This window comes from Myxocyprinus asiaticus, chromosome 11, assembly GCF_019703515.2.
Source record: "Myxocyprinus asiaticus isolate MX2 ecotype Aquarium Trade chromosome 11, UBuf_Myxa_2, whole genome shotgun sequence".
Lineage (NCBI taxonomy): Eukaryota > Metazoa > Chordata > Actinopteri > Cypriniformes > Catostomidae > Myxocyprinus > Myxocyprinus asiaticus.
Window position 1 is genome coordinate 50046145 of NC_059354.1, and position 25498 is coordinate 50071642.

The 25498-nt window shown below is 38.9% G+C and overlaps 1 protein-coding gene across 3 annotated transcripts in view; it reads right to left on the minus strand.

The window, feature by feature from the left end:
- Positions 1 to 1746: 1746 nt before the first annotated feature.
- The window catches only part of LOC127448237 (conserved oligomeric Golgi complex subunit 3-like), a 30010-nt gene continuing 6258 nt past the window's right edge, over positions 1747 to 25498 (minus strand). The window contains exons 7-23 of one of the 3 annotated variants that reach the window (XM_051710627.1): positions 21604 to 21729; positions 21447 to 21527; positions 21295 to 21338; positions 18933 to 19059; positions 17091 to 17182; positions 16811 to 16950; positions 15149 to 15309; positions 11795 to 11897; positions 11601 to 11707; positions 11029 to 11118; positions 9874 to 9994; positions 9651 to 9739; positions 9387 to 9521; positions 9108 to 9183; positions 5519 to 5646; positions 5301 to 5399; positions 1747 to 3303 (exon numbers count right to left, since the gene is read on the minus strand). In XM_051710627.1, coding sequence (XP_051566587.1) covers positions 3277 to 3303; positions 5301 to 5399; positions 5519 to 5646; positions 9108 to 9183; positions 9387 to 9521; positions 9651 to 9739; positions 9874 to 9994; positions 11029 to 11118; positions 11601 to 11707; positions 11795 to 11897; positions 15149 to 15309; positions 16811 to 16950; positions 17091 to 17182; positions 18933 to 19059; positions 21295 to 21338; positions 21447 to 21527; positions 21604 to 21729 — 1746 coding nt within the window. In that variant the 3' untranslated portion in view covers positions 1747 to 3276. The other 2 variants (XM_051710626.1, XM_051710628.1) reach the window with 2 other exon arrangements.

Here is a 25498-nt window from a genome sequence, read left to right on the forward strand (position 1 = left end):
AGCATAAATGTAAGTGATGACAATTTTCATTTTTTGTGTGAAAATATCTCAAGTAAAAGTCAAAACTCGTCAGCTACCTTGAAAATGGCCATTTTTAAAACTGACTGATTCAGATGGCAGAGAAAATACCTGAATATGTCAGATGGTGCTTTAGAGAGATGGAAATGAGAGATATAACAGGTGATTTTGACTGCTGTTTTAAGCCTCTATTCACACCCCAAAATTTAAGACCTCAGCAAACGAAATTTAAGACGTCATGTAATTTATTTATGATATTTAAGACTTTTTATGGCCTTACATTTTTAAAAGTATATTTAAGACTTAAGAATTTTTAAGGACCCGCAGGTACCCTGGATAACATGAGCGGATGCCATGACTTACTGCAATTGTTTGTTTGTTGTTGTGGTTCTTGAGTGGCAAGGGTTTGAGATAGATGTGAATCCCTCACGCATTTGTTTGCTGTTGTTGTGGTGGTTCCTGATCAGCAGAGGTTTGAGATTGATGCAATAATATGTGTAAAACACAGAGGAGACAACAAATACTTGCATTCGAGATGCGAGATGTAGACAAGCGGAAAAAAGAAACGAATAAAGAAAACAGGTGCGTGTGGTAAAATGCACGCAGTTGAAACAGCAGAAAAGCGAGGGAAAATCGAAGCATGTGGTAAAATGGCAAGGGATAAAACGATGAATGTAGAGGAATAAGCGATGCTAAGCAGGCTAGCAAGCTACAAATAGACTTGTGCAGCGTGCCGGCAGCAACCGAAACAGACAGGGAGACAGACAGACAGACAGAGAGACAGACAGATAAACAGGGTGACAGAAAGGCAGATAGACCGACAGATAGACATACAGAAAGATAGACAGGGCGACAGATAGACAGACAGACGGGGTCACAGAAAGTCAGATAGACAGACAGAAAGGCAGAGAGAAAGACAGATAGAGATACAGACAGATAGACAGGGCGACAGAAAGGCACATAGAGACAGACAGACAGACAGGGCAAAATAAAGATAAACAGACAGACAGACAGGGCGACAGAAAGGCAGATAGACAGATAGAAAGGGCAACAGTAAGGCAGATAGACTGACAGACAAGGTGACAAAGGCAGATAGACAGAGACAGATAAACAGGGCAACAGAAAGGCAGATAGACAGACAGAGACATACAGACAGATAGACATGGTGACAGAAAGGCAGATAGACAGATAGAAAGGGCAACAGAAAGGCAGATAGACAGACAGATAGACATCGAGACAGATAAACAGGGCAACAGAAAGGCAGAGAGACAGACAGAGAGACAGACATACATAAAGACAGATAGGCAGAGAGACAGGGCGACAGAAAGGCAGATAGACAGACAGAAAGATGGACAGATGGACAGACAGACATGGCGAAAGAATGGCAGATAGACATACAGAGTGACAGAAAGGCAGATAGACAGATGGACATAAAGACAAACAGATAAATAGACAGAGAGGGAAAACAAAAAGAGACAGACAGACAGATAGATAGGGAGACAGAAAGACAGATAGCTAGAGAGACAGATAAACAGACAGAGAAAGAGACAGACAGATCATTTGAACAATAATAATAAAGCTGTTAGACTTAGTAAACATCACAACAAGGAAAAGAAGAATATAAATTTAGCAAAAATATGTTCTGGAGTGAATTTACATGAGCACAAACACACATGATGAAATGAGTGAAAAAAATAATATTTTTATGTTGTATATGCCATTTGCTCTCCATACGCGTTTAAAACGAATTCAAAGAATTATTAGTTACATACATCATCATCAGCTATTTTATTGCGATTAAATGGCAGAACCCAAGGCGTTCGAAAACACATTCAAAAGTTATTTTAGTCGTTGCTCTTTGGCGGTGAGATTGAAGATCAGACAGCAGAGCTGTTATTAAAGAAAAAGGAAATGCCAGTCTAATAACGCAAGAGAAAATTAGGAGTTATATCGACCATAAAAGCCCCATTCAAAAAAAAACACACATAAAAATCAAAAGAGATCATTTCTATAAAAGCTGTTTGAAAGATTTTAATCAATGTTTAATACTGTCCCACGAAACAACTTGACCAGATCTCATTTCCAGGTTGCAAAGGTTCATGCTTTTCAGTTTTTCAGATTGCAGTTGGAGAAGTAAGAATATAATGCACAATGTGTAAAAAACCTTCAGCTCTTTAGTTCAGATGAATAAATCATTTACATTAGGGTTAAATTACATTCACTCCAAACAGTACAAAACATGTCATTCTTGTCAAAAAGGAAGTGAATTATTTATGCAATAGTGCATATTACTCATGCCAAAACACATACCCAACCATTAAAACACCATAAAAGTAGTCAATATGACTTGTGCACTATATTCCAAACCAATTAAAAGCTTGTATGAGGAACAGACTGGAATTTAAGTCGAAAATTGCCTTTCACTGCAGCTCTGAAATCTGATTCTGAATACTGCATGCGTTCGGTCAGGTGACACACAAGAACCTATGGCGTTTGCCATGTTTTTTGAGATTTGAGCTTTGACGGATTTTCAGTGAATAAACACTTAAATTTGGGTCTGTTTCTCACACATAGCCATTGTATAACTCCTGAAGATTTGGAAAATAGCACATTTGAATTCATATGAACTGATTTTGTTACTTTTGGACCTGGAGAGTCGGTCACTATGAACTATTGTTATATGGAACAAAGCTGCCTGAATATTCCTCAAAATTACCCTTTAAGGTTCCAGAGGAAAAAATAACAGCATACGGGATTGGAACAACTTGAGGGTGAGTAAATAATAACAAAAAGTATTTATTTTTAATAAATATGTTTTATGCACATCTTGTTTCCTTCACCTATAAAAGACATTTCCCCTTTTGTCTATATCTATTCTTTGAATCACAGTGCCACCAAGTGGACAATATTCATCTCTGCTGGTCAGCACGTGTTCTGAATGTACAGATCAATGCTTGAACGACACCATCAGCATTTGGGTCTTTTCTGCTGTCATATAATTTAAATCTGTACAAGATGAATTAGAATCAACACAAAAACAGAAGGAAATAAAAGAGTGACCATCAAGCAACAACGCCATCTTTAGAGCGTTCAGGCTTGGAATGGGAAGCACACTGTTTTTGGTGAAAACCGCAAAGACTTGTTTATCTCCAAAACGTTCTGGAACGTTCAGGACGAAGCCCTCACGGAGGGGTTCTGGTCTGGTCTCTCAATGTTGCTGTGACCAGAGGATGGAGGAACTTCAGCGTCCAGCGCACTTCACTTCACAGAGAGCAGCAAATTTATCTGGACAGAGACCAAAAAAAATAAATATATATATACAGTATATTGTTCACTCCGACACAAACATACTTGATCTTTTTTATTACAAATTACAAAATGGATAGTCGTAGTACTGGAAGCTGATTGGTCAATACAGCGTGCCCTTTGGTTATGACTATATTCACATTATAGCATGGTTTCTTGTACCTTCTTGTTTAAAGTTTAAAGTGTGTAATTTATGCACCGCTAGTGGCAGCAAATGGAATTTAACACACCTATATCGTAACTGGTAACACTTTACAATAAGGCTGTATTCATAACTATTAGTTAACACGAACAATATCTGCCAGCATATATTAAATCTGCTAAATGACATTACGCTCATTTTTGTTTGTCCAGATCTATTAAGTTTTTTGAAAATACATTAAAAATGCAATTCACACAGTTACACCTCTTTAATTATGAACAGGTTTTTTAATTTCTGAGTTTCAGAGTTGTTTTTATATTTTTTCGGGGGCTTAAAGAAGTCAAAAATGTCCTGTGGTGTAACAGTCTACAGGCGGTAAACAAACAAATAAATAAATAAATAAATCTCATTAAAAGCTGAAATTCTTGAAAAAATAAATGTTGGCATAAGTAGTTTTAAATAATCTTAAATTATTATTTCTTAAAAAAATATTATTCGAATCTGAAAAACTTTTTTCCACCAACTTTTGTCACGTGACAAAAAATAAATAAATAACCAACAACAACAAAAAACATGAAACAGAAAAGACCCATTTAGACCCTCAAGACTGAGTGGGCTGCTTAAAAAAAAAAAAAAAAATCAGATATTTCGGCATTTTTATGAAAAGACACATTTGTTCAGGTCAAATGGAGCAACGGTAAGATTTTTTAATATAAATAATTTGTTTTTTGTTTTTACTTTGAAAACGTATTTTAATACCTTTTACTTGATGGTTACACCACTTCACATTTTAAAAACTCATTAAATCGATTAATTTGGTAGAAAATACCATAAATGTTTTTTTTGTTGATGTTGTTGTTGTTGTTTTTATAGATTTTTAAACAATTTCTCATTTGTATCATCTCTGATCATTTGTCAATATCTGATAAAAATATTTTTTACATTAAAAGTTTTGTATGTAAACATTAGTGAATGCATTATGAACTAATAAATGAACAATTGTTTATTTGTAAATTAGCCAAGAAATATCATTGTTAGTTCATTATACCTAATGCAGTAAAGGGATAGTTCACCCAGTAATAAACACTCTCTCATTAGTGTATGAATTTCTTTCTTCTGCAGAACACAAATGAAGATTTTTTGAAGAATATCTCAGCTCTGTAGGTCCATACAATGCAAGTGAATGGTGACCAGAACTTTGAAGCTCAAAAAAGCACATAAAGGCAGCATAAGACTCCAGTGGTTTAATCCATGTCTTCAGAAGTGATATGATAGGTGTGGGTGAGAAACAGATCAATATTAAAAACAATTTTTTTTTACTATAAATCTCCACTTTCACTTTCACATTCTTCTTCTTTTGCTTTTTGGCAATTCGCATTCTTCAAGCATATCACCACCTACTGGCAGGGAGGAGGCTTTATAATATAATTGATCTGTTTCTCACCCACACCTATCATATCACTTCTAAAGACATGGATTAAACCACTGGAGTCTTATGGATTACTTTTATGTTTCCTTTATGTGCTTTTTGGAGCTTCAAAGTTTTGGTAACCATTCACTTGCACTGTATGGACCAACGGAGCTGAAATGTTCTTCTAAAAATCTTCATTTGTGTTCAGCAGATGTAAGAAAGTCATACACATCTGGGATGGTATGAGGGGGAGTAAATGATGAGAATTTTCATTTTTGGGTGAACTATCCCTTTAACTAATGTCAACAAACAGAATCTTATTATGAAGTGTTAAATAATAACTCGTACTGTTTGTTCACACTGCCTCTCCCTACATGAGTGTATATTATAAGTACAAAGCAGTAATAATGCGCAGAACTGCACCTGCTCCATGGATGGGCATGCAATGATCTGCAGATCCTCTCCGCTGTACTCTTCCTGCAGTAACGCATGCAGTCGCTGGAATACCTGCTGAATGTTGTTCTGAAACATGATGCAGCTGATCAGATTCACTGCAGCTGTTTTGTCATTATATCCCGCTGCATAAAGCAAGCGAGTGTCGCATTATATGAAATTAAACCCAAGATTGGAGTGATACTCACCCTGACCGGCTTGAACAGAATGAACTCTGTGTCTTTATTGGCCAGATATAAAGACATGCTTTGTAACGTGCCGGGCAGCTTGTTTTTCATTATTCGATATGTAGCCATCACAAGGTCATTTATTTTGGCTAAAAAGGAAGCGGCAATGCACCGTTAGCTTTTAATAAGGGTAGAAACTTTAAAATAAAAAACACATGGTCAAGCATCTATCTTATTCAAAGCTGCAAATTAATAACTGCCTCTTTCAAGAACATGTCCAGATCATATTTCACACCCAAAATCAAAAGAAATAAGAAATGAAAGTGACTGTGACAATTTTCATGACAATTAAGCAAATTCCCTGCATTTCCCATTTCCATATGGCAATCAATAAATACATAATGATTTCTTGATTTTATAATGCAATTATTTAAATTGTACACTATTTATACATCATGGTAATATTTGTTGTATACTCCAAAAAAAAAATTTAACTTTCACTATTGTCAGTTTTACTGAATCTTCCCTTGTTCATATTACTCAAAAAATGCATGTAACCAAGTGAACTTAATGCAACTGAGTTGTTACAACGAAAATGTGTCTTGTCAGCTCTACTTAATCCATTTATGTTGGAACAATTTAAGTAGTTTTGCTTGCATTAAATGAAACCGCAGTGACTTGTAGTTCCCATCATGCTTTGCACAAAACTGGATGGAGAAAATACATGTTGAAAATTAAGGGTTAGGGTTAGATTCAACAAAAATTCAACTTTTTAAATATATAACAATTCTACTTTCTATCAGTTCATATTATTTATTGAAACTGTATGTATAATAATGATTAATATTAATGATTCATATTTATTTGTACTTTTCTATCTGTCTGTAAAAAACAGAATTTTAAAAGACACATTATTTCTTTTTTTTCTTGGATTTTTCCCCTTTTTCTCCCAATTTTGGAATTCCCAATTCCCAATGTGCTTTTAAGTCCTCGTGGTGGCGTAGTGATTCGCCTCAATCCGGGTGGCGGAGGATGAATCCCAGTTGCCTCCACGTCTGAGACCGTCAACCCGCGCATCTTATCACGTGGCTTGTTGAGTGAGTTGCCACGGAGACATAGCGCGTGTGGAGGCTTCACGCCACCCACCGCGGCAACCATGCTCAACTCACCACACGCCCCACCGAGAACGAACCACATTATAGTGACCACGAGGAGGTTACCCCAATGTGACTCTACCCTCCCTGGCAACCGGGCCAATTTGGTTGCTTAGGAGACCAAATTGGCTTGAAATGGGTACTGCAGTCCAAATTCAAAATTTTGGAGAGTTGTCTGCCCCGCCCCAGACTCGAAGCTCCCTAGCAACCGGGCCAATTTGGTTGCTTAGGGGACCTGGCTGGAGTCACTCAGCATGCCCTGGATTCGAACTAGTGAACCCCAGGTATGGTAGCCAGTGTCTTTACCACTGAGCTACCCAGGCCCCCTAAAAGACACATTATGAAAGGTGCTATATGTAAGATTGACAACAAGCATTTGAAATGGGTACTGCAGTCCAAATTCAGAATATTGGAGAGTTGTCTGCCCCGCCCCAGACTCGAAGCTCATGCGGGTTGCCAGAATGTTGACACGAATATTAGCCAACTCGGCGTCCGTTTTAAAGGATTCCTGGGTTTAAGTTGTCTCCATCTTGCAAAGACATCTCCGATATTTATCCTTGTTTTACTACGCCTTTTTAGACTGATGGCGAGGCTTTTTAGGTCAGGTGGAATCGGTTATCTCTAATCCAGTTCGTTTGCTGGCTTCCATGACTGCAGCACGCAGTGTTGTTTGCCTGCAAACTTGTTCAAATCTGGCAACCCGGCGGTGTCGAAATACTACTGGTAAGTGGGCAGTGGGTGGGATCACACAGGCCAAAACATAAACAGAAATTCCGGCCGGGAATGGAAACTTCAAAGTAGAATATACTGGCTGAAGCATTGTTATCAGAGAAGCCAGTATTTCAACTTAGCATGTTTCCTAATTCTCTAATGACATATTATGGTCATTTTATGATTTAGTACACTCAAAATATTACATGTAGCAACTTTAAATGAAAGTGAGTGCGGGATCTCATCTTTGATGGACACACATTACAAGGATGAAATGGTCTGTTTTAATCTCAAGCACTTTTCATCAAAACAAGGCGATTTTCCAGGTATTCCAGTACTTACATTTTTAAGAGCTAAATTCAGGCACTTTAAGCACTTCATGGACCTTGTGTGAACCCTGTAAACAGTGTAGAAAAAAGTGCAGGAGGGGTAAAATCAAGCGACAGAGAGATTCTGATGTTTGACGGGTCATTTCATTTATGATCACATGGACAGAAAACAATGTTTCAAATGTCTAAATATCGAGTTTTGCCTCGATATGGTTCATGATTTTTTTGGTTCGTGATATATTGAAATTCAATATATCGTCCCATACCTATAAATAAGTATAAGTTAATAAGTTCAATGCCTTTTATCAAATAAAATGAACATAATAATAATAATAATAATACATAACACTACCAAATCCAAATGCATTTCCTCAAAAAGCTTTAGTCCAATTTACTTGAATTTCTCTAGTGGCTTGTTGCGTAAAACCACTTGATACTGCTTTTTTAAGTAAATCCAACAGTTATTTTTTTTATTGTACACAGCCTTTAATTTTTGCTGATTTATCTACTGCACTGGAACATTCAATACAGTACAAAATGGGGGCCCAGGTAGCTCAGTGAGTAAAGACGCTGAGACCACCACCCCTGGAGTCGTGAGTTCGAATCCAGGGCGTGCTGAGTGACTCCAGCCAGGTCTCCTAAGCAACCAAATTGGCCCGGTTGCTAGGGAGGGTACAGTCACATGAGGTTACCTCCTCGTGGTCGTGATTAGTGGTTCTCGCTCTCAATGGGGCGTGTGGTAAGTTGTGCGTGGATCGCGGAGAGTAGCATGAGCCTCCACATGCTGCGAGTCTCCGTGGTGTCATGCACAACGGGTCACGTGATAAGATGCGCGGATTGACGGTCTCAGAAGTGGAGGCAACTGAGACTTGTCCTCCGCCACCCGGATTGAGGTGAGTAACCGCACCACCACAGGGACCTGCTAAGTAGTGGGAATTGGGCATTCCAAATTGGGAGAAAAATAAAATACAGTACAAAACGACTATTACAGTAACAAGAATCACCTTTGAGAATAATTACAAAGAATTCACCTAAAGGTAATGAGATTTTGACAGGGGAAAAATTTGCTTAATTGTCATGAAAATAATCTCACAGTGCAAAACAACATCCCAAATTTTCATTTTGCAAATACACTCATATTTTTCATTTTGATTTTGGGGTGAAACGTACCAATGTCATGTTTTTGTGAGATTTACTCAAACTCATTTCTGCTTGCTTGTGTTAATATCCAGTTATATGTAAATGAGTTGTAGCTGTTAACAACTGCTGAATAACACAAGACCTTTAACGTGTCCAACAACGATATTCTCTTCTCAAGTGTCTCTAAATTTGGACCAGATCATTCACTGCAATCAAACAGCAAATTAGAGTTAATTATGAGATAAATAAAGTTGAAAGATTTCCTTGTCGACTCACCAGGCTGAGCCCACGGCTGCTGAGAGAGATTGTAGGTTGGTCCTCCTTGAACAGCCATCGTTTTTAGAGCTCCTACCTGTTATTACAGAAATATATGAACCATGACTGCTCGAGTTCAGAATTTGTCCCACTAACCAAACTTTCCACTGATTTCCACTGACAACTAACTTTAAACTAGAACCACAAAGCTGAACATGCAGAAGCAAATTGATTCACACTTTAACTGTGCAACCATCCACATTTACTTGTTTGCCAACCCAAAATGTTCCCGAGTTTCACCTTGGTGAGAAATTCTTCCAGGTTGCTCACAAACATGTTGGTCTGCTGCTGTATGAACTGCTCACAGCTGGACTTCAGATGCCGATCCACATCCTTCTTTGAGTCAATGTAGTGCTCTTTGATCTCAGGTGTGCCCTGGTGTGAAAGTAATAGTGCATGATGAATCATTCAAATGCAAGACATAAATCAGATGAGAGGGGTTCAAGACATGTGAGACTCTGAAGAGCCACTAAATCAAATGACTCAGTGAAGCTAAACAGTTACCTCTAGTAAAAACTCCAGGATTGCATTGTGACTGTTCAGCCGGAAGAATTTGGGCACAACCATCGGGTTGAACATTTTGAACGCTGCGTCTGTGAAGAGAACATGAAAAGAAATTATGTTGCTACGCCATCTGGTGTTTCTTCACTGATATTACACACAAATCATCAACAAAGAGATCGTATCGATTCATACTGCTGCTGTAAAAAACACTGATGTCAAATACCTCTGGTCTTCTTCAAATCCAGAAAAATCTCTTTAATGGCAAAGTCGGCATGAAACGGTGCAATCTGTTCTCTCATGATGAGCAGATGTTTGATGAGGAAGAGCTGCGCATCGATCGGAGTCTGTAGACACAACACAAACGTTACGAGAGTTGAGATGCAGAGACTGAACTGAGATCTGTACAAATGTAAAGGGATTGTTCACCCAAAAATGAAAATTCTCTCATCATTTATTCCCCCTCATGCCATCCCAGATGTGTATGACTTTCTTTCTTCTGCAGAACACAAATGAAGATTTTTAGAAGAATATCTCAGCTCTGTAGGTCCATACAATGCAAGTGAATGGTGATCAGACCTTTGAAGCTCCAAAAAGCACATAAACATAGCATAAAAGTAACCCATATGACTCCAGTGTTTTAATCCATGTCTTCTGAAGTGATATGATAGGTTTCGGTGAGAAATTGATCAATATTTAAGTCCTTTTTTTTACTATAAATCTCTACTTTCACTTTTTTACATTCTTCTTTTGTTTTTGGCGATTTGCATTATTCATGTATATCGCCACCTACTGGGCAGGGAGGAGAATTTATGGTAAAAAAAAGGACAAATATTTATCTTTTTCTCACTCCCACCTATCATTTAACTTCTGAAGACATGGATTAAACCACTGGAGTTGTATGGATTACTTTTATGCTGTATTTATGTCCATTTTGTAGCTTCAAAGTTCTGGTCACCATTCACTTGCATTGTATGGACCTACAGAGCTGATATATTCTTCTAAAAATCTTCATTTGTGTTCTGCAGAAGAAAGAAAGTCACACATCTGGGATGGCATGAAGGTGAATAAATGATGAGAGGATTTTCATTTTTGGGTGAACTACCCCTTTAAAAACTTTACTGACCAACCGTACATCAGCAACTGTTGCCGTCCGCCATATCAGAGGCACTTTTGTTCTTTTCTAATGCAAGTCTTTAAAAAGGTCCCGCATGTTTAGATAGTCTTCAACTGAACCAAAGTTTCTGTCATTTTTAATGTTGCGTAAGTACACAACGATTGTTAACGCTTGTTTCCCACTTCACCCACAAGGTGGCATGGGACTCAGGAATATTATACCACTATACTTGTGCTTGCCTACGGGTGTACAGAAGGCTTTTACCTTGTTCTTGTGAATGACATCAGAGGCTTTGAGGAGCGACTGGATGCAGCCAGATAGTGCTTCCTGTGACAGACCCTGAAACACTGCCCTCTACAGGAAAGAGTCATTGAGAAAAGAAAAAGATAAAATAAAGTTCTGGTTTCAATACAAGCCAAGATCCACCGACGCAGCATTTGTGGCATAATGTTAATTAGCATTGAAAATCATTTCAACTTATCCCTCAGCTGCTGTTGTTTTTTAAATAAAGGGAATAACAGTTCGAGTAGCGCACTTACAATAGAAGTCTTTGGGGCTAGCATTACCAAAGCAGAAATGTCTAATCATCCTCTTTGAGGTGGAACTACACTTCTAGGTGGATGAACCTCTGGTTATGCATTAACAATGTAATTCCTGTGCCGTTTGGTTCATGTCAACAGTCCTTTTCTGAGTCACTTTTAAATGATTGCATAATATTAATGCAATGCTACAGGAAATTGGTGGTCTTTTTGATCATTTTGAAAACATAATATTCATGCACAGATTTCTGTTGATTAAGAACAGGCAGGAAACAGCTGATGTGCTGTAACACTCACGTCTATACAGCGGTAGAGTTTGGACAAGCACACTAGCGTGCGTCTGACAGTTGGGTACCACATGCCGTGCAGATCTGCTGGAGAAACACTGCTCTGTAATCGAGGATCTACTGGAATAAAAACACACAGACGCTGTGTGACGCTGCGGCTCAGTACATAAGAACATTTTATTGAGTGCGAGTAATCATACACACCCGAGCAGATCTTTTTATTGTCCGATTCCTCCAGCTGGACGTCAGAGAAAGCATTGTTGGACGTCAACTTCATCTGCTCCTCTTTCAGACTCTGAGCGATTTTCTACAATTGATGAAACAGCATCAGTCAGATGAGACTACTTAAACAAATTAGATGTTACACTTGAAAACATACCTACTTTAAACAATCATGTTTCACGGATGGAAGAAAATAATATGGAAGGACCGCTCAAAACAAACTAAGATGGCAGGAGGAGAGATGCGCTGTCGTGGAGTCCTCGCCATTGCCATCCACCCAAAGGAGCAGCCGCGGCCATCCGCCAGGGGACGGAGGAATTGCTGCCGACCACCTGGACGCGGAGGAACGGCCGCCGTCCGCGTGGGGAGGAGGGGCTCGCTGCCGACCACCTGAACGCGGAGGAACGGCCGCCGTCCGCGAGGGGAGGAGGGGCTCGCTGCCGGCCGCCTGGACGCGGAGGAACGGCCGCCGTCCGCGAGGGGAGGAGGGGCTCGCTGCCGGCCGCCTGGACGCGGAGGAACGGCCGCCGTCCGCGAGGGGAGGAGGGGCTCGCTGCCGGCCGCCTGGAGCGGTGGAGCCGCTGCAAGGGGCGAAGGAGTTCCCTACTGGCCGCCAAAACGCGGAGGGGCGTTCCATCCGCCAGGGGTCGGAGGACTGGCTCCGGTCCGCCCGGGGAGGAGCGGCTGTTGTCCGCCAGAGTGTGGAGGAGTGGTCAAGGACCAGGCGACAGCGTGTCTGGGAAACTGGCAAGCAAGTTTTTCTCTCTCTCTCTCTCTCTCTCTCTCTCTCACACTGTCGCTCCGCCTTGCCCTTTCCCTCTCCTCTTTTTTGTTTTGTTTTTCCGGCTTGAAAAAACACATTTTTCAAGCGCCAAAGAGCTGTGGTGTTTATGCTTTTCTGTGAAATTAACCTACAAATAGCTTACTTATTATTGTTTCTGCATACAAAGCTGTTATAGAAGAAAGTATTACAAGATTAAAACATTTACACACTTTTCTAATAAAGTTGCAAGCTTGAATTCTCTAATCAAACTGTCCTGAACACCTTTAATGTTTAACATGTTTTAACCTCTTCAACTCTGGTGCATGTTTTGGCTGCCACTTGCAGTTTTTCACACCAGCTTACCTTGCACAAATACAGTTGAATAACTGCAAAAACAACTGGTGTCATTTTACAGAAAATCTACCCAAATAAAAAAGAAATAAAAAAATCATAAATAATACTGTATTTGTTTACAATCTTATGACAAATATAATATTAAAAATATTTATAAAAATTTAATTCATGTTACGTTTGCTCTATTTCCCTGCAAAAAGTCTTATTTTATTCCACTAAATGGCAGCGAGTACTAAGGAAAATATTTTTCCTCTATCCACCACCTTCCATCACAATATACAGATCTGAAATGTAGGTGGCGCTCTAACGCAGCCGAGCACACACACATGCGCATGTTCATAGACAACAAGTGACTTAGAGCGCATAGACCTTCCTCAATGTTTCGTTGAATACCTTGGCTTCTAAGTTGTCTAGTAGCTCAATATAGGTGTCATTGGAAAGCTGAGATCCTGATGTATAACATTACATCATCAATAGCTGAGAACGTATTTTTCTGATGATTTGTTTATCATGCTTTTTCTACTGGACTGCATATTTTGTGAGACATAACATTGGATTATTCACCCAAACAAGCTCACAGACAAGTAAACAATGGCTCATTTGAAAGCAAACAACCTAAGGTAAGAGTTGATATAGAGTTTGTGGCTATTTGGGGCTTACAGAAGCAGTGATCGGAGCAGACATGAGACGTTTGGCTTCATTGTCAAACAGAGCAGGGTTGCTTGCCACGATAAACGGTGTTACCGGTTTTACTCGGTACAAGGGACAACACCGGTGTGACATTTTATACGGGGTAAAAGGGGGAAACATTATGAATGGAACAAAATAGCCTTAAATAAAGAATAGCTGCCTAATGAAGAGTTTGTGACCCATGATAAATGAACCTAAATAATGCACTGTAGCCAGACGTTCTTTACCAACGTATCAAATTACACAGGCAGCAAAGTACGCGCATTTAATCGCAGGTAGTGAATATAATGTGCATGGTGGGTAACTGTAAGACGTCTCAGATTCAGAATGACACAAGAAATGCTGTTAGACACACAGACATGTGCTTGAAGAAACACACTTTATTATATTATTAAAAACAGATGACAGAAAGCCGTCTATGCGCATGTATGACACGCTGTTTGTTCGGAGGCGTGCAGTCACGTTTAGAAATGACTTTGGTTTAAGTTTTTTGTTTTTTAAATAAACAAATTTAATTTTCAATGCAAAACACTAAAGCAAGAATATTCACCGATCTCTCAGACGGAGGGTTGATGATGTAATTGAATACTGTGATTATATATATCACCCAGCCCTAGGAGGGAACAAAATTAATTTATTCACATACATTCAAAGTCATTACCCTTCCGATGCAGCTAAACTGGGTCCTGGGATGAAAGGTAATAAAACACCAACATTAAACCCGCAACAACCCACAATAAGTGATGTATTTGCCCGGACAACGAAATACCGACCGGTCGCCCATGATGGAGAGAATGCACAGATGAAGTCGGTTCGTTGCCAAAGAGATGTTGCCCTTTACAACTGTTGAAAAGCCATCTTTTAAAAAGTTGAACAACACAATTTTAATTACAATTCATTTTTTTCAGTTTCATTTTAATTTTTAGTTAAAATAAATACAAAATATTGTTCAGCGTTTGAAATCAAGCTGCTTTGCATTATTGTTTAGGCTTTTGCTTAACGAAAATTACCCCATAGTACCAATTAGCGTCCAACCAGTGGTAATACTGGTGTTAGTCGGTTTGTACGTGAACACCGCACCGGTCTGAATATTATGATATCGTGGCAAGTCTATTACAGAGATCATATTTCACTTTGTGATTCTTTTGATAAACACTCAAACTGTGGTGCTATGACAACGAAACAAACTACAAAGTCCCATGTCTGAGAATGAGAGCTTTCTTTTGATATATGACATGTCTATTTATGTTCTATACGAAAAAACATTTATACATAATTACCAAAAGGTAGCGCTCATTTGCAACACAGAGGTTTTCAAGTCTTATCTTGTTATTTTATGTAACAAATGCAAAAGTGATGGAGTTATTTGAAAAGTTCTGATTCTAAGCTTTCAAATGGTACCACACGAGTGACATGTGCATCCAGGGACTTTAATTTTGTAATCATACATTTATTACATGCTCCTGGCCCCACCCACAGACCCGGTACCAGATCTGCAGAGTAAAAGAGGTTAATGAGTTGTTCCTCACCTCCATCATCTCCAGTTTGTCTGGGTAGGCCAGGTCTCCTGGTGCAGGGTTGTATCCAGTGATGTCAGTCTGGATGTATATGTGTGTTCGGTACACCAGACGCTCCTGAACATCCTCCAACATCTGCTTCACAACTGCATCAAACGCTGCCAGCTGCAGCACTGCAACAAAACCACCGATTACATGACATTTTACCTGAAAACTCATTTCACTCGTTTTTGTTATTTTGATTAGATAATCAAGTATTCTAAATTGAAGCGAGGGCGTGCAAACATCGTGTCACCAACTTCATACAGTATCTTGTTAAAAATAATCAAGCTTGGGGGGCTGGGTAGCTCAGCGAGTAAAGACGCTGGCTACCACACCTGGAGTCATGAGTTTGAATCCAGGGCGTGCTGAGTGACTCAAGCCAGGTCTCCTAAGCAACCAAATTGGCCCGGTTGCTAGGGAGGGTAGAGTCACATGGGGTAACCTCCTTGCGGTCGCTATAATGTGGTTCTCGCTCTCGGTGGGGCGCATGGTGAGTTGTGCGTGGATGCCACAGAAAATAGCATGAAACCTCCACACGCACTCTGTCTCCGTGGTAACGTGCTTACACACTGTTAGTGAATACATACATTTAAAGTATTTTAAATTAAAGCAATATTTTTCTAAAATACTTTTGTCTCTGATTGCATGTAAATATAATTTTCAAAAATACATATTTCATGGAAGTGCATGCTTATCCAGTTAAATAATGTCCCTACTTAAAACCCTACTGAAATGTACTGATGAAATCAAATCAGACATGGCATTTTACATTACATAGCATTACAATACACATTCAGCATTATATATAGTAGATTAATATAACATTTATAACATTTCTGAAATGCATTATCCCATCTTAACTACAGATAGGAAGTCTTCTGTAATACGCCCCCAGATCCCTCCCGGCTAAAAAGGCACTTCTCTATCCCGCTCCCTGTATTACATTCGCTTTTACAAGGATGCACTTTCAGTTCTTGTGGATTCCACTAGTAATCACAATTTAGAGCTCCTTATGTGCACTGAAGCGATTTCCATGTGTATGCCTGTGTTACGTAGGCACAGGATGGCGCGCGTATTGGAAACAGATGCTTGTAAAATAATTAAAAACACAAACAAAAACCGTCCAATCTCCACGATGCGTATAGTCACATTTTTGAACCACAGTGTATCGTTACACCCCTACTGCTCATTAAACCTCATGTGGTAAAATATATAATAAAAACCCTTCATTTGGAGTATCTACAGGTTATAAAAAGCTTAATTTGTTAAATATTTACGTTTAGAGTCCCAGGTGTGTTCTGGGCATGTTTACAGTTAAAAGTTTCATGTTATGCACCAAATCTTTTTTTTTTTTTTTCTGGTTATTATTGGGATTTTGGTTGAACAATAAACTACATCTAGGATTTTATTCATTATGGACTCATATAGAATTGTAGCCCCTATGTCTGTGCATGTCATTGTAAGGAAATCCACTATCGGCCGATTAATCGATTATCTGTTTTTCCACCACCTATCGGTATCTGTAAAATCCACTATCGGTCGAAGAGCTAGTCTTTCTGTATCCCTCTTTTCATCTTTAAGATGTTTGTTCCCATAAGGGTGGATCATTCTGGTCTTAAGAGGGTCCAGTACCATTGTTTTGAACGTGATCTTCCAGCATCTCGATCTTCAGGATTCCACAGAGTTCGGAGAGCGTCTCCAGATGAACGACATGGATGATCAGAGGCCTCAGAAAATCATACAGTGACAAACACAGTTTCTCCAGGAGCTCGCTGCAACAGAAACAGCAGATCAACATCAATTGTATTTCTACCATTAATAATTACTGTTATGGTAATATATAAGTACATATAAAGCAAAACAGATTCAGTGTGATTGTATCCGCTTATGGAGACATGCTTGTGGTACTCACTCCAGTTTAGATGTGGGTTTGGAGAAGAACTCACTGAAAAGCTGATGCTCATCTTGACAAACATGGACCATGAATGCACAACCACTGCGCATCTGTTACAAGAAATGTCAACTTTAGCTGAACATTATAATAAAAATAAAAATATTAAGTGTGATATTAAACAGTATTTGATGGACGGGGATAAGAAAAGCTACACTGATAACAAGACTGTACTGTAAATGCAGTTTTTAACCTCCTGAGACCCGAGCGTGACTGCTGTGTGCATTTTCCATTTTTATTTGTAACTAGTAGCACCTAATAAACATGCAAAAATAAATAAACAAATAAATAAATCTAAAGCAAATAGTTTTCCTTAAAATATATGTCCTCATATGTGGACAGCGGGACTAAGTTGTGAAATTGTAAATAACACTAAGCTATAGAAAGTCAGATTTTTTTCATCAAATAGTTTATTAGGTGCCACGATTGTTGGTTAGTCATGTTTTTGAGATGTTATAGACATTACAGCTGATTTTCTATAAAGCTGAATAAATAATTCTGATTCAAAGTAATGTCCAGCATCATCCAATCACTGCCAACCATGTTAAAATAAAATGATACATTATAAATTCTGAATCTATGTACTGATTATCATTGTCACATGTCTGATAAACATGTTGAGTGATCCAAACATTGGTCAGATTTTAGGAGTGAACGCACTTAACTGCATAGAGAGCTATAGGATGCTCCCTTGCTCCCTATTTAGTGAATGACTTAACCTCCAGTGTGCTGTCTGTCTGCACTGGTCTCAGAACAGTTAGAAATGCACCTTATTTTCATCCTAACTCCATATAAAGCCTCTGAAAGCAACATTTGTCAGTTTTTGCATGAATGCATTTATTCTCAATGTGAAAATACACAGTAAATATATAGGAATGCATTTACTAACGTTAATGAATAGAACCGTATTGCACAGTGATAACAAAATGTATATTAAAATGAAGCGAAATGACCCACAGATGTTATCTTTGTAAAAATGCATTACACTGTGTCAGATTCACAAAACCATCTGTTTTGAAATGTGCTGCTCAAACCGTTCAGATCTTAATGAAGTGATCAGGGATCTCGTTTAAATAAACTTAAGTGGTTTGTTTCTAACGTCAGGAACATCATCACCATTGTTGCAGCTTAGCTTCAATAAATGGTATTTTTTAGTATAGAAAGATTTAAAAGGAACCCTTTATCTCAAAAGATCAAGAAAGTTTATTCCTCAAGACTTGATTTCCAGGGACATGTTCTGCTTCTTGAACTTTGCTTAAAGCAAAACTGAACTAAACGAGATCGCAATGGTTGCATCTAAAAACAGAGCTTAGTTATAGCGCATCTGTCTGGTGCAAAAGTTGTTTTTTTCTCCCCTTTTCTCCCCAATTTGGAATGCCCAATTCCCAATGCGCTCTAAGTCCTCGTGGTGGCGTAGTGACCCACCTCTATCCTGGTGGCGGAGGACGAATCTCAGTTGCATCCACGTCTGAGACCATCAACCCGTGCATCTTATCACGTGGCTTGTTGAGCGCATTACCGCACGGTTCACGCTATTCTCCGCGGCATCCACGCACAACTCACCACGTGCCCCACCGAGAGCGAGAACCACATTATAGCGACCACAAGGAGGTTACCCCGCCCTAGCAACCGGGCCAATTTGGTTGCTTAGGAGACCTGGCTGGAGTCACTCAGCACGCCCTGGATTCAAACTCGCGACTCCAGGGGTGGTAGTCAGCATCAATACTTGCTGAGCTACCCAGGCCCCCTGGTGCAAAAGTTTTTAATGCTTCTGCACAGAGACGTAGAGTGTGAGCGTCTCACCAGAGCGCAGTGATCCTTGCTGTTCTGGCTGGTGAGGTCTGTGATGGAGGAGTTTATACTGGGGCTGAGCAGAACTTCTCTCTGGTCCAGGTAACACTGGTGAATCTCATCCAATAACTGCTGATACCTACAAGAGATGCATTAAAGTGATAGTTCACTCAAAAACCGCTTACTAGCCCCCATGTTGTGCCAAACCCGTATGACTTGCTTTCTTATGCAGAACACAAAAGGAGAGATTTTGATGGAGATATGATGTGTTTATTTTCAAACAATGGAGGTCAATGGGGTCCAAAGTTTTCAATCTTCGAAATGGACATAAAGGCAGGATAAAGGTAAACCATAGGACTTGTGTGGTTTAATCCATGTTTTCTGAAGCGATATGATCGGTTTTGGGTGAGAAAAGGACCAAAATGTAACTCCTTTTTCACTATTAATCTTGATATCTGCAGCCTCCTTGGCGCAATCATGATTTGAAGCTTGAGTACACTTCCTCGCGCTTGATGCCAAGATTTATAGTGAAAAAGGAGCTACATTTTGGTCCGTTTCTCACCCAAAACTGATCATACTGCTTTAGAAGACATGGATTAAACCACTTGAGTTGTATGGATGAGAGGCAGACCGACATATCAGTTTTACTGATTAATTGGGAACTATCAGTTATTGGCAAAAATCTATACTGACACATCTTTGTTTTGTTTTTATTCCTGATTAACTACCACGTGGGGATTTGCTATATCTAAATCTTTCATAATTTATAATATTCATATTTTTATCCTCAGTTCAAGGCACATTTTGTTATTTTGATTAGACACTTAGTCAAGTGTTCTAAATTGAAACAAGGGCATGCAAAGAAAAATGTGACTATATGGAAATGTGCCCCATCAGCACATATTGTACAATGTGTCTCCAACTTCATATGTTGTGAATAATAATAAACCTTATTCCTCATTAAACAGAATCTGGTGAAATATAGTCACACAGCCCAAAAATAAAAATGATCTCATCATTTACTCCCCCTCATGCCATCTCAGATGTGGGATGCTTTCTGCTTTCTACTGCAGAACACAAATGAAGATTTTTAGAAGAATATTTCAGCTCTGTAGGTCCATACAATACAAGTAAATGGGTGCCAAAATGTTGAAGCTCCAAAAATCACATAACGGCAGCATAAAAGTAATCCATACAACCCCAGTGGTTTAATCCATGTATTCAGAAGTAATATGATAGGTGTGGGTGAGAAACAGATAAATAATTAAGTCCTTTTTTTTGCTTGAAATTCTTCTCCCTGCCCAGTAGGGGGCGATATGCATGAAGAATGTGAATCACTAAAAAAACAAGAGGAATGTAAAAGTGATCTGTTTCTCACCCACACCTATCATATCGCTTCTGAAGACATGGATTAAACCACTGGAGTCTTATGGATTACTTTTATGCTATGTTTATGTGCTTTTTAGAGCTTCAAAATTTTGCCACCCATTCACTTGCATTATATGGACCTACAGAGCTGAAATATTCTTCTAAAAATCTTCATTTGTGTTCAGCAGATGTAAGAAAGTCATACACATCTGGGATGGCATAAGGGTGAGTAAATGATGAGAGAACTATCCCTTTAATTTGGTAATTTATATAAGATATAAAAAAAAGCTTAATTTGGTCAATATTTACTTATAGAGCACTGTAATGGAACCAAGTGTCTATAATTTTAAAATAAGAGTCCCTTGTGTGTTTTGGGCTTGTTTAAAGTTAAAAGTCCCACATTATGCGTCAAATCTTCATTTTATTTTTATTTTTTGGGTTATTATTGGAATTATGGTTCAACAATAAACTACATCTGGGATTTTATTCATTTTAGACTATTGTAGCCTCTATGTCAGTCATAGTATGAAAAGACTAAACATTTTTTAAGATTCTTTAAATCGATTATCAGCCTTTTCCACCACCATAGTTATCTGAATCAATAAAATCCACTATCGGTCGACCTCTAGTATGGATTGTCCTTTTTGGAGCCTGAAAGTGTTGGACCATATTGACTTGCATTGTACGGAAATATTCACATCATATCTTCATCAAAATATCTTTGTTGGTGTTCCGCAGAAGAAAGAAAATTATACGAGTTTGAGAAGCGTACGGATGAGTAAATAATGAGAGAATTATCATTTTGAGATGAACTATTCCTTAAGAAATATAGCAAAAAGTTATAATCAGAAAAAGTAAAAATTAAGACAGACTTATGATTTTGGGGTAAACAGTTCCTTTAACATTTGATAAGTCAAAACTAACATGTGAAGTTAATACTCATTACATGACATAATGATATAGAAACGAGAAGCATCAAAAGAGAAATCAAAACATTATCACTCACTCAGGAATTTTTTCAGATCGCTGTTCAACTTGCTCAATCAGCCTCTGAAGCATAAAAGATTTATTGCAAAATAAAAATACTTGCATGCATTACTAATGGAATTTAAATCAGCGTAAATCCAGTAAAGAGAGCTGGTGTCAAATCACACTTACACGAACTTTAGGTGCCGCTGCTCTGAACTTCACATAGTACAGCGTGAAGGCATTATCTGCGTTTGGAACGCCCATCGGGTCCTGAACGGGTGATATTCAATCAATGAAGAAAGCGTTTTATGCAAAAAGCTGCAATCTAATAATGAGCAAGAGTTACCCGTTTAGTGAGCTGTCCGGTGAGGTTCTGCATGATGTTGACAGTGTGGCTCTTGATTAGATGCATCGCTTTGGACAGACACTGTTTGAATTTGGTGAGATAGACGGGGTAGTCTTTGAAATTGGGCTGAAAGAAAACATAATGAAGAATAGGGAGGATATTTGATCAACTTATTAGACACAACAACATCAGGATCAAGAATTCATGACATCAGAAAGCCAAAACAGTGTTTCAACATTCAGCTGTTCATATGATCTCAATCACGTGACTGTGTAAAGAGTGTGTCAACAGACTAATTTCACGATCCTCTCCTTTCTGGTGGAAGCGTTTTATTCATGTATTAATCTCTTCAACTCTGATGCATTTTTTGGTTGTTGCGTACAGTTGTTCACACCCAAATTTAAAAGCTCACCTTGCACACATACAATGGATCAATTGCATAAAATATGTCTCATTTTACAGAAAACCCCCTAAACTTTAAGAAAAGATTTCCCTGTACAAATTTGTATTTTATTCCACTAGATGTCGGCAAGTACTAGAAGAAATCATTTTTCCTCTATCATCTCCCATCACAATATACAGATCTGAAATGTAGGTGGCGCTCTAACGCAGCCGAGCACACACACATGCGCATGTTCATAGACACCAAGTGTATATTTAGAGCGCATAGACCTTCCTCAATGTTTCGGCGAATATATCGACTTCTAAGTTGTCTAGTAGCTCAATCTAGGTGTTGTTGGAAAGCTGAGAACCTGATGTATAACATTACATCATCAATAGCTGAGAACGTATTTTTCTGATGATTTGTTTATCATGCTTTTTCTACTGGACTGCATATTTAGTTCTGAACTTGTGAGACACAACATTGGATTATTCACCCAAACAAGCTCACAGACAAGTAAACAATGGCTCATTTGAAAGCAAACAACCTAAGGTAAGAGTTGATATAGAGTTTGTGGCAATTTGGGGCTTACAGAAGCAGTGATCGGAGCAGACGGGAGTCGCTTGTCTTTATTGTCTTACAGAGATCATATTTCACTTCATGATTCTTTTGATAAACACTCAAACTGTGGTGTTACGACAACAAAATAAACGACACAGTCAAATGTCTGAGAATGAGAGCTTTCGCTTGATATATGACATGTATATTTAAGTGCTATATGAAACACGTTTATATATTTATATTTATGTTAGTATGTCCCCTGCCTTCGCTGTGCTGCATGTAAGAATGCACGTAGGAGAACGTCCTCTTTTAAAAGTTTGGTAACAGGCCGAACATATAACATCAAGCAACTCGTGACGTGGTTCAGAGAATGCTGTTTATTGCCTTCATGTCCCTGCAACAAACTGTATGTTGGCCAGACAAATAGACAGATTAGAACCCGCCTTACTGAACACGAGCGCATTGCTCATGCTCTCCCATTGCACTTCATTTTAGTGAGGCGAATCATTCTGTTTCTGATCCTAACTTTTTTGAGATTGAACAAATTAAGCATCCTCGCAGAGGAGCGTATGCTTTTTGCGGAGGGAATGTAGATGGATTTTTTATTTTATTTAAAATCGATGGATCCTCCGGGAATGAATGAACTCTTTGTTTGAGTTGTTTTCTTGATTGTCCATGTACAGAATTGCACAAGGTCGGTTGTTGTGTATGTGTATATGTATTGCACACTAGAAAAAAATTGTGAATGAAAAAAAATGATGTATATACTGTATGTACAAGCAATGTCTCTTTGGATGTATAAAACTACGTCTTTCTGACTTCTGATCCAGTTGTATACCTAATATTAGAATGTTTACGGTAAATGATTGCAGGTGTGTTGCTTATATGTATTTAGCACTGATAAAGGGGTGATACCGAAAACATTTTGCTACTGTACTTGGCACTTTTTGCACATCTTTTGCTCTGTTGGGGCCTCTGTGTTAATAAATTCCTATGAGGTTTTTTTTCCTATTTTGAGTGCGGACTCACAATTTTTTTCCTTTTGCATTCTTTTTGGGTCTATGCACCTGGACAATTGGATAATAATCTTTTGGAACTTGGACTGGTGTTTGGGGCAGCATTGCTTTTTATACTGCTTATATATTTACATTACTACATAATTACCAAAAGGTGGCGCTCATTTGCATCACCAAGGTTTTCAGGACTTTTCTTGTAATTTTATGTAACATAACTGCAAAAGTGACAGAGCTCTGTGAAAAGTTTGTTTTTAAGCTTTCAAATAGTACAACATATGCCTGACATGTGGATCCGGGGACTTTTATTTTGTAATCCTAAATGTATTACATGCTCCTGGCCGCCCTCGCAGTTGAAGAGGTTAAAATTATTTAGTTAAATATTGTTCGTTCAGGGGCCTGGGTAGCTCAGCGAGTATTGACGCTGACTACCACCCCTGGAGTTGCGAGTTCGAATCCAGGGCGTGCTGAGTGACTCCAGCCAGGTCTCCTAAGCAACCAAATTGGCCCGGTTGCTAGGGAGGGTAGAGTCACATAAGGTAACCTCCTCATGGTCATGATTAGTGGTTCTCGCTCTCAATGGGGTGCGTGGTAAATTGTGCGTGGATCGTGGAGAGTAGCATGAGCCTCCACATGCTGCGAGTCTCCGTGGTGTCATGCACAACGAGTCACGTGATAAGATGCGCGGATTGACGGTCTCAGAAGCGGAGGCAACTGAGACTTGTTCTCCGCCACCCGGATTTAGGTGAGTAACCGTGCCACCATCAGGACCTACTAAGTAGTGGGAATTGGGCATTCCAAATTGGGAGAAAAGGGGATTAAATGTAAAATATTAAAATTTAAAAAAATAAATATTGCTCTTTCCTACTATGTTTGATTATACTGGTGCATATAAATGATAAGATGACTGAATATAGTTCTTCCTTGTGTTTGTTTTATTGTTAAAAACAAACCTTGATTTTTTTCATTTATTCTCACATTAAACATTTTGAATCTACTCATCCGATTAAAAACTATTCAAAGCAAATGTATATATATTGAGAGATAGACATCGAGTATCATAAACAGGGCTTGAACAAAAATGAGCTGCATGGTCGAGGTGCCAGAAAGAAGCCTTTACTGCGCCAATGCCACAAAAAAGCCCGGTTACAATATGCCCGACAGCACCTTGACACGCCTCACAGCTTCTGACACACTGTCATTTGGAGTGACGAGACCAAAATAGAGCTTTATGGTCACAACCATAAGCGCTATGTTTGGAGAGGGGTCAACAAGGCCTATAGTGAAAAGAATACCATCCCTACTGTGAAGCATGGTGGCGGCTCACTGATGTTTTGGGGGGGTGTGAGCTCTAAAGGCACGGGGAATCTTGTGAAAATTGATGGCAAGATGAATGCAGCATGTTATCAGAAAATACTGGCAGACAATTTGCATTCTTCTGCACGAAAGCTGCGTATGGGACGCTCTTGGACTTTCCAGCATGACAATGACCCTAAGCACAAGGCCAAGTTGACCCTCCAGTGGTTACAGCAGAAAAAGGTGAAGGTTCTGGAGTGGCCATCACAGTCTCCTGACCTTAATGTCATCGAGCCACTCTGGGGAGATCTCAAACGTGCGGTTCATGCAAGATGACCAAAGACTTTGCATGACCTGGAGGCATTTTGCCAAGACGAATGGGCAGCTATACCACCTGCAGGAATTTGGGGCCTCATAGACAACTATTACAAAAGACTGCACGCTGTCATTGATGCTAAAGGGGGCAATACACAGTATTAAGAACTAAGGGTATGCAGACTTTTGAACAGGGGTCATTTCATTTTTTTCTTTGTTGCCATGTTTTGTTTTATGATTGTGCCATTCTGTTATAACCTACAGTTGAATATGAATCCCATAAGAAATAAAAGAAATGTGTTTTGCCTGCTCACTCATGTTTTCTTTA